This window comes from Pristiophorus japonicus, chromosome 15 (genome assembly GCF_044704955.1).
Source record: "Pristiophorus japonicus isolate sPriJap1 chromosome 15, sPriJap1.hap1, whole genome shotgun sequence".
NCBI lineage: Eukaryota > Metazoa > Chordata > Chondrichthyes > Pristiophoridae > Pristiophorus > Pristiophorus japonicus.
Window position 1 is genome coordinate 71,604,483 of NC_091991.1, and position 13,779 is coordinate 71,618,261.

The 13,779-nt window shown below is 44.2% G+C and overlaps 1 protein-coding gene across 1 annotated transcript in view; it reads left to right on the forward strand.

Moving 5' to 3' along the window:
- The window catches only part of LOC139280847 (ADP-ribosylation factor-like protein 8B-A), a 121,223-nt gene that overhangs the window by 35,425 nt on the left and 72,019 nt on the right, over positions 1 to 13,779 (forward strand). The window contains exons 3-4 of the mRNA XM_070900595.1: positions 9,345 to 9,418; positions 9,597 to 9,690. Coding sequence (XP_070756696.1) covers positions 9,345 to 9,418; positions 9,597 to 9,690 — 168 coding nt within the window. The remainder of the gene's footprint in view (positions 1 to 9,344; positions 9,419 to 9,596; positions 9,691 to 13,779) is intronic.

A 13,779-nucleotide genomic window follows, 5' to 3' on the forward strand; every position in this document is an offset into this window, starting at 1 on the left:
GTTTATTGGGTATGAAGTGAATATTGAGCGTCATGACTTCTGGATTTCATCTATTCCAATGATGTCCCTTGTAACACACGCACCGAGCTTTCCGAGAAAATGGGTGTGGGTGTAAAGGTGGTAGGAAGAACGTGATCCGTCTTCCCTGAGTTTACTCTCTTCCATCTCCCGCTTTTTTTTCTCTTTCTTTCTCTCTCTCTCTCTCTCTCTCTCTCTCTCTCTCTCTCTCTCTCTCTCTCTCTCTCTCTCTCTCTCTCTCTCTCACACCCCCCGCCCGCCCGCCGGCTCTCTCTCTCCTCCCACCATTGCTCGGGGTGGTCAGAGGCTCAGCGGAAGGCTCGGGGCTCAGTTGGACAACGTGGTCAGTTCAGAATCAATGTGTTTGGGACCCCACTTCTGGTTCCAGTTTCGGGTGCAAGGGGGGGTAGGCAGGGCAGAGTCGGGAGGACGCATGCGCAGTAAGTGTTAGTAAAGTTGTGGGGGGGTGCTGGGGAACGGAGTCGAGAGGACGCATGCGCAGAAAGCGTTAGTACAAGTAGTCACTCCGATAGATAAATGGTAAGAAGGTGTGTTACCACTGGATAATGGAATCCTACAATGGTCTGTTAAGAGTTGTTTTGCATTTGTTATCCTTGAGCTACAAGGTTGAAGGTAGCATACTTTCACCTTGTAATTTATATGTATCTTGTTGAATGCCACAAATAAGTTGCAGTGAAATGTGTTGCATCGTTTTTCTCTGTGGGGAAGCCCAAATTTGAGTTGAAATGATCAGATTTAAATGTGTAAATCCGAGTAAAGGCAATGTCATTTCAGTACATGTGGGGAGGAGGCAAATCCTATTGCTGTTCTGGACAGGATAATGTTGCTCCAGAAAGATTTCCTATGCCATGGATTGTTTATATAATTCCGTATCTTCCAATCGGCATTTGGACTCCGCACTAGTTATGGCTTCCCCCTCACAACTGTGCTCCACTCCCGCCTGTGCTGCTTTCGGGGATTAAATGCCACAGCTCAGTGAACAGGAATATTCGTCCAATAGGTTTGTGAAATCAGTCATTTCCACTTGCAGCAGTGTTTCATTTCCTGGAGCGGCAGCAAGTAGGAGTATCGCAGGTAAGGAGTGACACTGAAGAGGGGAGTACTTGCCTGAAACGGAGGCTGGGAGGCGATGAACGCTTGTTTCAATCAAGGATAGAAAGAATAGTGCAGCATGAATTGGGACGGGGAAGAGAGAGGAAAGTAGCAATCGTGAAATGAGGAGGGGGAATTAGTGCCAGTGTGAATGAGAGGAGGAGGGGGACGAAGAGTGTCACTTTCAGTTGAGGGAGGAGAGGTAGAAGAGTACCTCGATGAACTGGGGCAGAGGTAAAGAAAAGAATGTCCCTGAATTTGCAGTTGTTGGTACGCCATCGACCTCAACCGAATTTACACTTACCTGCTGTGAAGCCCCCCTTCGAGGAGTTGTGCACAGCGTCGTGGCCCACCGATCCCAGGGGGCGCACCATTGTGCGTAAACTTACCTGGGATCACATGGGGCGGTGCTCCTTTCACTAGTTAATCAGGAAAAAATCATCTTGACATTAAAGAACTTGTAAATTAACCGGTGTGATACTAATTATATTTATTTGACAAGTATAGTATTTGGCTTTAAAAAGCACAGGGAATACTTTGAAGTAAGTACAGTTATGTATTGGAAGACCCAGCAAGATATAAAAAAAAAAGATTAAAATAATCTCATCCCTCAAATCAAGCTTTTACAGCTGCCTGGTAGGTTCTTTTATGTTTTTGTTTTTAGTTATTATATTTTCTCATCATCCCCCCTCCCCCCCCAATACGCTGTGCACCAGCTGTAAAATTTTCCAGCATATTTGCTGCGCAGTAGGTGGGCAATTAGCCCAACTTTTCGCCAGCACATCATTTCAATGAGGACTTCAAAGTCACAGTGGATCATCTGTCTAGTCAGAACTTGACAGATCGCAAGTTTGGGATTTAACGCATGCGCAAGCGCTTGTGGAAATCCCAAACTAGTGGTGGTATGACGGCGTAATCTGAGAGTATGCCATCATACCGACCGCAAATTCAGGGCCATTGTCTTCATGTCACTGATGACCATTTACACTTTTTAAAAACAATCTAACAATCAGAGAGCGCCAAAACAGGTTGACAGTTTCTCTGCCAGAAACTAGCAATCTCATCATCTTGTGCCATGCAAGGGATGGAATGATGAGCATAATGAACAGGTTAAGTTATAGCAAGCCCATGCCCTGCTCTACTTTCAGCATAACTGCAAACCATAGGTCTTTATTCAAGGGTGCTTTTGATTTTGTTTGCTTTTTTGAAGCTGTGTCGGGTTATTTGAGGCATCAGTTTTTGCTAATTTTCCAGCTTGGCCTGTGTGCTTCACTGGTGAGAAGCTGGTTAGAAATCTGGAATTGAATACTATACATGTTAAAGTTGTTTGGGGCAAAAACTTGTCAGGATTCCAACTCCTGATTGCTATCCTTGACCCTGCGTGGTGTCTAATTTTTTTTTTGTGTTGGTGCTGCCCTCAAACTATGTTCTGTCGGGATACATAAAAAAGCATGGAACGACGAAGGCCATCCAGTTCAAGCCTGCCTCTTCCATAGACGATCTACAAAATTCTGCCATGTTCATGACTGCACCCCACTTTAAATCTGCTGGAGAGAAGTTCTGCAAATTCTCCTGTACCCCCAGAGGTTATCAAGTGAACCTCCAGAACCTAGATCCAGCAATACCGTCACCATTGTGTTCATTGTGCATGGAGTATTTGGTTATGTTTGCGTACACTTACCCTGTAACTTTCAATTCTGTGCCTAACTAGATATTTATGCAGTTTTTTTTGGATGGAGTTAATCAGTATCTCGTTAATCTCTTATGCTAAAAGGCTTTCCCACATATCCATTACTCATTGGGGAGGGGTGCTTGGAAAGTTACCTTTGAACTGGTCAGTGAAAAATGGTCAGCACAGTTCAGTCTGGAGAGTAACTGCTAGTTTCACAGCTTGCTCTTAAGACCGATACCTGTAGAATAACCTTACTCTGTTATGCTTTTCTCATTTATAAAACGAGGAAGAGGATGGTTAATGAGTACGCTTGGTAGCTGCCCATGTGGCCTGATTGAATCCAGATGAGTTAAGCTCATCCATGGCACTCAAAAGCTTAAAATCTACTTATAACTATAAGAGAACTAAATTATATCAAAAATGTCAGAACTGAGGTCTATAACATGAATAGGAAGATAGAAATGTGTAATCTTGTGACTGTGAAATTGAATCGAACAGCATTAAAGAACCAAGAGATCATTAATAGTGAGACAAGTAATGTATTATTTTGCAGAATCTTATCAGTGTTAATCTAAAAAAGCACAGAAGCCATTAGAGGTAGTTAGCATAGTTTTAAAGTTGAGGTTTTGCTTTGTGAATTCACTGGAATTCCTTGAGGACATAACTAAATTAGTGGATAAAGGTTACCCATTATAATTTGAACTTTCAGAAGCATTCCGAGTTCCAAATGTGTAGCTTTTAAAGAAGGTTAAGGAATGTCAAATGAATCACATTGTTTAGCTGGTTTGAAATGCAGCTTGACAACAAAAAGGAGGATGCAGCTATAAATGGACAAGGGTCTGGAGGGGTGTTGTAAATGCAGTTCCTTTGGTGCGTTCTGGGTCTCCTAATGTTCAAACCATGCAGGATATGAAAGAGGTTACTTATATTAGATGTTTTGACGAAGCCAAGTTCGGTGGCCAGTGAAATGTAGACTCAGATTCCAAGGGATCTGGGTGCCTTAAATGGACTAAGGAAAGGCAGATGGAACTTAATGTGAAGCTAATAAAGTACATTAGTGCGTGAAATTAGCTGGAGGTTATTGGCAAAAGTGAAAAGGAAAGCGATTTGGTAATTTTTACTTTTTCAGTAAATTTTGGAAAGAAGAATGAGAGGAAAGGGGTAACATTTTAAATGGAGAGACTTGGAGGATCAGGTATGCAAATCTTTAAAAGTAGGAGGACACATTGATAAAGTTTTACATTAAAAATTGTGCGGGACACTAGAGTTTAGAAATAGGGATAGAGAGTACAAAAGCAAAGGGGCAAAACAAAACCTATACAAATCATTGGCTAGGCCACAGTTAGTGTCTGAGGATGTTTACTTATGATTAGATGTTCTATCTTTTCCTCAATCAACAAGGTTCTTGAAGCATTGAGGAAAGCATTCATAGTTTTATTAAGTATACCGTACATAAAATAGTACTTGGTCTACACTAAAATATCGTCCTTACAACCACACTTTATCATCAGGGACTCAAACACGTTACATTTCTGAGCTCCATATTCGGATCGATCAATCCCTTTGAATCCAAATCTCTTTTATACCTTTTTGGAACAGCAAGTTCCTGATCCATATATGGCAAGCTACACAGACCTGATCACATCTTATTTACGTGTATCTTTAAACTGCAGAGTAGTGACTAATGGGTAATTTTACAACATTTCTATTGAACCAGACTGTTCGCAACCTTGGTGTCATATTTGACCCTGAAATGAGCTTTCTACCACATAGCCGCAGCCTATTTCCATCTCCGTAACATCGCCCGTCTCAGCCCTTGCCTCAGCTCGTCCACTGCTGAAGCCCTCATCCATTCCTTTGTTACCTCTATACTTGACTCTTCCAGTGCACTCCTGGCTGACCTCTCACATTCTACCCTACGTAAACTAGAGGTGATCCAAAACTCGGCTGTCCATGTCCTAAGTCGCACCAAGCCCTGCTCACCCATCACCCCCGTGCTCGCTGACCTACATTGGTTCCCAGTTGAGCAATGCCTTGATTTCAAAGTTCTCATTCTTGTTTTCAAATCCCTCCATGTCCTCACCTCTCTGGCCCTTGCAGCAGAGCCTGGTCTCCAATCGTCTTGGATCCCCTTGCCATTGGTCCAAGACCTTGCTCTGTCAAGTTTGTGTGATAGCTGGTGTGCAACGGCCACCCCAAGTTAAAAGAATTCACGCACTGGCATCTTCCGCCGCTTAAAAATGGAGTTTGGGACCTGGCATCAGTCACCTTAGAACTCATTTTTAGTGTGGAAGCAAGTCATCCTCGACTCCGGGGAACTACCTAAGAGAAGAGAAGAATTCCCTTCAGTCATACAATCCCCTGAGATGTCTGCGCTGCTCTAATTCTGCCCTCTTGAGCATCTCTGATTTATAATTGCTCAACCATTGGTTGCCATGCCTTCTGTTGCCTAAGCCCTAAACTCTGGAATTCTCTGTCTTAAGCCGTCTTTTGGATGAGACGTTAAACCGAGGCCCCCATCTGCTCTCTCAAGTGGATGTAAAAGATCCCATGGCACTATTTCGAAGAAGAGCAGGGGCGTTATCGCGGTGTCCTGGCCAATATTTATCCCGATATAACAAAACAGATTATCTGGTCATTATCACATTGCTGTTTGTAGGAGCTTGCTGTGCGCAAATTGGCTGCCACATTTCCCACATTACAACAGTGACTACACTCCAAAAATACTTCATTGCTTTGAGACGTCTGGTGGTCGCGAAAGGTGCTAATGTGCAAAGTTAAAGCACATGGGATTGGGGGTAGTGTGCTGACATGGATTGAGAACTGGTTGTCAGACAGGAAGCAAAGTGTAGGAGTAAATGGGGACTTTTCAGAATGGCAGGCAGTGACTAGTGGGGTACCGCAAGTTTCTGTGCTGGGGCCCCAGCTGTTTACACTGTACATTAATGATTTAGACGAGGGGATTAAATGTAGTATCTCCAAATTTGCGGATGACACTAAGTTGGGTGGCAGTGTGAGCTGCGAGGCGGATGCTATGAGGCTGCAGAGTGACTTGGATAGGTTAGGTGAGTGGGCAAATGCATGGCAGATGAAGTATAATGTGGATAAATGTGAGGTTATCCACTTTGGTGGTAAAAATAGAGAGACAGACTATTATCTGAATGGTGACAGATTAGGAAAAGGAGAGGTGCAAAGAGACCTGGGTGTCATGGTACATCAGTCATTGAAGGTTGGCATGCAGGTACAGCAGGCGGTTAAGAAAGCAAATGGCATGTTGGCCTTCATAGCGAGGGGATTTGAGTACAGGGGCAGGGAGGTGTTGCTACAATTGTACAGGGCCTTGGTGAGGCCACACCTGGAGTATTGTGTACAGTTTTGGTCTCCTAACCTGAGGAAGGACATTCTTGCTATTGAGGGAGTGCAGCAAAGGTTCACCAGACTGATTCCCGGGATGGCGGGACTGACCTATCAAGAAAGACTGGATCAACTGGGCTTGTATTCACTGGAGTTCAGAAGAATGAGAGGGGACCTCATAGAAACGTTTAAAATTCTGACGGGGTTAGACAGGTTAGATGCAGGAAGAATGTTCCCAATGTTGGGGAAGTCCAGAACCAGGGGACACAGTCTAAGGATAAGGGGGAAGCCATTTAGGACCGAGATGAGGAGGAATTTCTTCACCCAGAGAGTGGTGAACCTGTGGAATTCTCTACCACAGAAAGTTGTTGAGGCCAATTCACTAAATATATTCAAAAAGGAGTTAGATGAAGTCCTTACTACTAGGGGAATCAAGGGGTATGGTGAGAAAGCAGGAATGGGGTACTGAAGTTGCATGTTCAGCCATGAACTCATTGAATGGCGGTGCAGGCTAGAAGGGCCGAATGGCCTACTCCTGCACCTAGTTTCTATGTTTCTATATAAATTCAAGTCTTTCTTTCTTAAGCCTCTCCACCTCTCGAACACTCTGTCCTCCTTCAAGACACTCCTTAAAACCTACCTCTTTGACCAAGCCCTATTTGGTCACCTACCCTAATTTCTCCTTATGTGGCTTGGTGTCAAATTTTTTGACTCATAATACTCCTGTGAAGCACCTTGGGACGTTTCACTACATTAAAGACGCTATATAAATACAAGTTGTTGTTGATTGACATGGGTGAATGTGTAAACATCTTACTTTTCACTTTCTCAACCTTCTTATCTCTGACCCTTACTATGAGAATTTGCACATTTCTACATTACATGATTATACCAAAAGTTAAAATACCACTCCTTATAAGGAGTATCTAATTGCACCTCTACTGTATCAATTTCTTAATTTAATAAGCTGATTTCCTTACTGATGTAAATGCTTCCGTTGGGCTAACGAGATCAATATAACTCCATAATGTCGTTATCTTATCAAAAATGACTAACTGTATTCCTTGCACCCAATTGATTGTAGCTCCCTGAAACTTGGGAACCAGTATGCAATGGTACGTCTCTCATTAAGCAGGTGGTTACTTCATATTTAAGGTTCAGTTTCAGTTCAAAAGTTAACCATCTTTGTACACTTAGTAATTTCAGATATTACAATTTAAGAATCATACTTCCCTATTTTGCAAACATAGGCTAAAAGTTAATATTATTACAATATAAAGACAAATCAATAGTGGTATGACATTAGCACAAGTCAAGTCAGTCTGATTAACCCTTTCCTTGCATTAGAATATGTGTCCCATTTTGGACCACCTACTTTAGGAAGAATATCAAAGCCATGGCAAGGGTACAAAAGGCCTTTGGCCGCCTGAGGAAAAGAGTGTTTGAAGACCAGGCCTTCAAAACTGTCACCAAGCTCATGGTCTACAGGGCCGTAGTAATACCCGCCCTCCTGTATGGCTCAGAGACGTGGACCATGTATGGTAACCCCCTCAAGTCGCTGGAGAAATACCACCAGCGATGTCTCCGTAAGATCCTACAAATCCCCTTGGAGGACAGACGCACAAACATTAGCGTCCTCGTCCAGGCCAATATCCCCAGCATTGAAGCACTGACCAGACTTGATCAGCTCCGCTGGGCAGGCCACACAGTCCGCGTGCCAGACACGAGACTCCCAAAGCAAGCGCTCTACTTGGAACTCGTCCACAGCAAACGAGCCAAAGGCGGGCAGAGGAAATGTTACAAGGACACCCTCAAAGCCTCCCTGAAAGTGCGACATTCCCACTTGACACCTGGGAGTCCCTGGCCATAGACGGCCCTAAGTGGAGGAAGTGCATCCCGGAGGGCGCTGAGCTGCTCGCGTATCGTCGCCGAGAGCATGCAGAAATCGAGAGCATGCAGAAATCGAGAGCATGCAGAAATCAAGCGCAGGCAGCGGAAGGAGCGTGCGGCAAACCAGACTCTCTGCCCAACCTTTCCCTCAACGACTATCTGTTCCACCTGTGACAGAGACTGTGGTTCTCATATTGGACTGTACAGCCACCTAAGAACTCATGCTAAGAGTGGAAGCAAGTCGTCCTCGATTCTGAGGGACTGCCTATGATGATGATGACAAAGGATTTTCATGAACATAATACTGGGGATGAGAGGCTTTAGTAATGAGGAGAGATTAGAGAAAAGGAGGCTCTTTCACTAGAACAGAGAAGGCTAAGAAGATAGCAGTTCAAAATTATGAGAGATTTGATGAGATAAATGGGGAAGAATTATTTTCATTGGTCAGAGTCGGTAATGAGAGGGCATAAATTTAAGATCATTGTCAAAAGCCAAGGAAGAGGTTAGGAGAATTTTTTTTGTACACAGAAGGTTGTTAGGACATAGAATTTCCTACCAGAAGCATTGATGGTAGAGGAATCCGTGATAGGGAAATGGACAAACAGAAAGTAATAAAAGAAATTGAAAGGGAAGAGGAATGGGGCTAAATAAATATCTCCGTAAAATCTACCGGCTAGACTTTCCCTCAAGCCTGATTGCCGCCCAGAAAGACCGCTAAGCTTCTTCAAATAATGCTGGCGAAAAATTCCATAAAAAAGGGAAGCAATACCGCCCGGCGAGAAAATGGATCTTACACGAAGATTCTCGGCGGTTAAAGGCGAAACTATGGTTCTAAGGGAGAAAGAACACTGGGAAAAGAATTAAATCTGGCACTAATATCCCCATGCTGGCCTTAAATACTCTTAAAGCCAACAAAGTCAGTCTGATTAACCCTTTCCTTAAAAATGTAACGTATTTTTAATTGGCTGTGACACATTTTCTGTTTCTTTCATCTTTCCAAATCTTTTGTTGGTCTGACTTCGGTGTTAGCTGTTCCCTGGGTTTACTGCTTGTTGTAGAATCCTGTGACTGATGCCACTCCAGCTGTAAGACTGCTCTGAGGTATTTTGGTTGCGGGCATTGTTCTACCAACTGTAGAATTGTTTTTTGGCCAACCTTGTTGCATCCCAGAATGTGCTTTGCTCAAAGAGAAAACTGGGTAAAGTTGCTTTATGCTTTAATGTCTAGTCACAAATACTGTTCATATTTTATGTTTTAATAAAGCGTTGCAATAAATGTATTTGTTTTTTCTGTATAGATTTGGGACATTGGTGGTCAGCCAAGATTCCGAAGTATGTGGGAACGTTACTGCAGAGGAGTCAATGCTATTGTGTAAGTTTTCAAATTATAAGATGTGATCTTTCTACTTTTTAATGTCACATGACTTACTCCCCCTCCTCCCCCCCCCCCCAAACTCAATTCCCTTTGTTTGAGTTAATTTCACAGGTTCAGCTGAACGTGTTTCCATTGAATACAATGTACCCTGATGTACAATGCATCTTGTTTTTAGCTACATGGTGGATGCTGCAGACTTTGAAAAGACTGAAGCTTCAAAGAATGAGCTCCACAACTTATTAGATAAGCCACAGTTGCAAGGAATTCCTGTAAGTCTATTTTTTTTAACCTTGTGTTTAAATTATATTGCATAGCGCCTAAACATTATAGTAGGAGAACTTTATTCCCAAACTTTCCTATAGCCTTGCAAATTGCTTATGGAATGTGTATTTTCTATATACAATTCTTTTATAATCACCACCTTAAACTATGTAGTGGCATTTGCAAAGTGCAGGCCAGGCACTTTACCACAGGTGGAAAACAAAACCACAGGACTAATGTATTTAAATAGTTCTATTTTAGGATGGCTCTTTCAGTTGCTCTATGACAATTGGGAAATATTTGCCTCTTTTTTGAGAGGGGAAAAAAAGTAGAGGCAGCAACACTGAATTATAGCTCAGTTAACATCTCATTCAGACAGGCCATGAATACAGCATAGAAATACATGGTTCAATGTCTGTTGAGGACCACAAAGAAAGATTTATATTTATATAGCGCCTTTCACGATCTCCGGATATCCCAAAGCGTTTTACAGATGAAGGAGAAGGCGTGCCATTGCCAGTGGGCAATGTTATGAATGCCATTGTTCTAAGCAGACTAGAGATGGTGGGGCTGAAATTCAGGTGTGCCAGAAAGCTGGCTTACCTATGATTATTTTAGTGGTACTTGCCGCTGGGAGGTCTGATGATCGATTTTCGGGACTTAGAATTTTTTTCAAAGTCCCAATGGAAATTGATTGTAGTGGGGGCGGGACTTAGATGGGAAGTAGCTGAATTTGGGGCGGGATCGGGACTCCGCCGCTATCAATCAGCTGTGGAGTAATGGTGACATCACGGCATGTGTGCGTCACCACGCTCTCTTTCCTCCAGTAAAGGGCAGAGATTCAGTAATTTTTTATCTTTGGCCACTGGGCCACCAGGGAGGGTTTTGGCTGGACCAGCGGCCTGGAATCCAAGAGTGGGTGCTAGGCTGCCTGTTGGGGGCCCAGTTGAACCCAGGGACACTGTCTTGCCGATTGGGAAGTTGGCCGGCAAAAATTAATAGATGCCGGCCGCGGCAGTGGGCCCTCCCCTTTAAGGGCTGCAGCGCTGCCCGGCCGCACTCGGTGCGGAACTGTCTGGGCACCAATGAGTTCAGCTGAATTTAGCTCAGTAAGTTTTCTTTCTTAAAAGCAGTGGTGCATTAACTGATGACTCACTTGCGGTGGTCATCAGCATCAGGCGTTATAGGGCCCGGGCCGAAAAATCCCTAACCTGAATTTAGGTCGGGTCGGCCAGGTGACCCCAAAGTGGCGGCCATTTGATTTTGATGAATGGCCATCTCAAACAGACGGTAATGGGTCTTTCAGAGACCCTAAATTTTGGCCCGGGTGTGTTTTGTATTCAATTTGATGAGAAGAACAGATAATGGGAAGAGGACACATCCTCAACTTTGGGACTGCTGTAAAGTAATGGGCTTGCAGCTAAAAATTCAGTATGGGTGGTAGCACTCGTGAGGCGCGAGACTTGGGGTTACCGTCCCCGAAAGGAAGTGGAATGATAAATCAAGCACTCCACCTATTTTCTGGGGCGGTAGAGAGGTGAAAGTCTCTGGAGTGGGGAGTCGTGTAGCACTGCCGCATAAGAAGGGCTCTTCCCTGAATTAAAGGGAAGGGCCCAAGCTGCATAGTTTGCAGCAAAAAAAGGGTCCCACTTGGACCAGCGGGGAGCGGGGGATGCTGTGCCAACAGTCGAGTGCCGGGCTGGCCAATTGCAGCACAGATCCCATGTCCAAAGCGCCAGTGGGGCGCACCAAGAAATTAGCAATTAAATCGAAGAAATGAGACTCTGCATTTATAATACAGTAGTTAATTTTCAGTGCTAGAGAGTTTGTTTGGCAGGAATTAATAATTATCAAATCTTCAGAAGGATACTTAGACTGGAATGGACAAGACTTAATTTTCCATGGTTAGTTTACTTTGTATTTATTGCGCAAGTACAGCAATTTCGCGCCAATCAATGCATTTCAGTGGTACCGCAGACGGAGCGATGCCATTTTTGCCCAAGCTAGTGATGGTGCGGTGCATCTCAGACAGCAACAGTTGGATTTCCGTGTTTAACCACGCATCTTCCCTCACCTGAAGTTGCTATAGCATTTGCGCAAAAATAACGGCAAATGTCATTAGCCCCACCGTTATTTTGACAGCAAATTATGGCCCATTATTTTAAAGAGTTCTATAACAATAGATCGGTTGACTAAAACAGTTCAAACTGCCGATGTGTATTTTAGTGCACTAACACAGGCTATCATATTAAAAAGTTATACTTGCTTCAGAAATCCAAGAAAAATCTCTGGTCATAGAATCATAGACATTTACAGCACGGAGGAGGCCATTTCGGCCCATCGTGTCCCACCGGCCAACAAGAGGCTATCCAGCCTAATCCCACTTTCCAGCTCTAGGTTCGTAACTGGTCAATGTCAGAGACAATAGAGACTCATTAGGGATGTTTGTATTTAATGATTGGACAGTGCTGTTGTCTGACTGTCCGTTTATCTCTCAGGACTTGGGTTCAGATCCATCCCACTTGAGGGGAGCGAAAGTCCCCTGTCTCCTAGTTGTTATCTCACCAGATTCATTAAGGACGACAGCTGGAAAAACTGGATATTTGCTTGGTCTTTCCGACTGCCACCAGTCTTCGCAGCTCGGTTAGCTGTCTAATAAAAGTGCGGAGTTGGATTCAGTGCAAGTCCCTTGTCTTGATATCATGGCTGCAGAATGAATCCCTGGATGTTTTGGGCATTTTTTTTAAGATGTCTTGAGAAGTGAGTGATAATTGCTAAAGCAGCATTTATTGCATATCCCTAATTGTCATGAGGAGATTAGGAATGAACCGTGCAGTGTGGAGTCACATATAGGGCAGACCCAGTAAGGGTAGCAAGTTCTCTTTCCTGAAGGACCTTGCTGAACTAGTTGGGTTTTCATGACAATCCAGCAGCTGTCATAGTCGTGTTTTCCTATTGATAGCTCACATATTGCCAGATTTGTTGAATTTGCTTTCACAACCTGCCATAATGGGATTTGTCCTCGGGACCCCCCTAGGTCAGCAGTCTAGGACCATAGCCACTGCACTATCATATCATCTTACACTCTGCACGTGCTCATTGGCCAACTGCAGCTAGTCACATGTGCACAGAGTTCTGGGACTAAGATAATAGCACATAGATACTTTTAAAGAAAGAATATGTATTTATGTAGCACTTTCAAAGCCTCAGGATGTCCCAAAGTGCTTTGTAACCAATTAGTACTTTTGAAGTGTAGTCACTGTTGTAATGTAGGAAACGCGGCAGCAAGTTTGCACACGGCAGATAACTAAGTGTAAACATGGGAGAATGGGGGCGAATTTCCCCAGATACTTTAGCCACTAAAGAGCCAAGATGGTGTCTTAAGCTGAAACGCCGGTTTAGCTCTTGATAAAGAAGTTGAAGCTTGTGCTAGAATGGCCACCCGGAGGATCATCAAGGGGTTGATTGGCATTTAATTTGCCTGCTAGTACTCATTAAGGAGGCTGCTTGGCATTTTGGTGGATCTTCTTAGGCAGTCTCTTGGAGTCGAGGATGACTTGCTTCCACACTAATACGAGTTCTCAGCTGACTGAGTCCAATGCGGGGCCTACAATCTCTGTCAGATGGTGGTTGGAGTGATGGGTGGGTGGGGTGCTTGGGTTGTCATGCGCTTCTTCCGCTGTTTGCGCTTGGCTTCCACATGCTCCCGGCAAAGAGACTCGTGGTGTTTGGCACCTTCCCGGGTGCTTCTCCTCCATTTTGAGCAGCCTTGGGTCAGGGATTCGCAGGTGTCGGTGGGGATGTTGCACTTTTTCAAAGAGGCTGTGAGGGTGTCCTTGAAGAATTTCCTCTGCCCACCTTGGGCTCGCTTGTCATGTTGGAGCTCGAGTAGAGCACTTGTTTCGGGAGTCTCGTGTCGGGCATGCGGATGATGTGGCCCATCCATCGGAGCTGATCGAGCATGGTTTAATGCTTCAATGCTGGGGATGTTGGCCTGTGCGAGAACACTGACGTTGGTGCGCCTACCTTGCCAATGGATTTGCAGGATCTTGCTGAGACAGTTTGATGGCGCTTGACCCAAAGCCTTCTAACAGCGG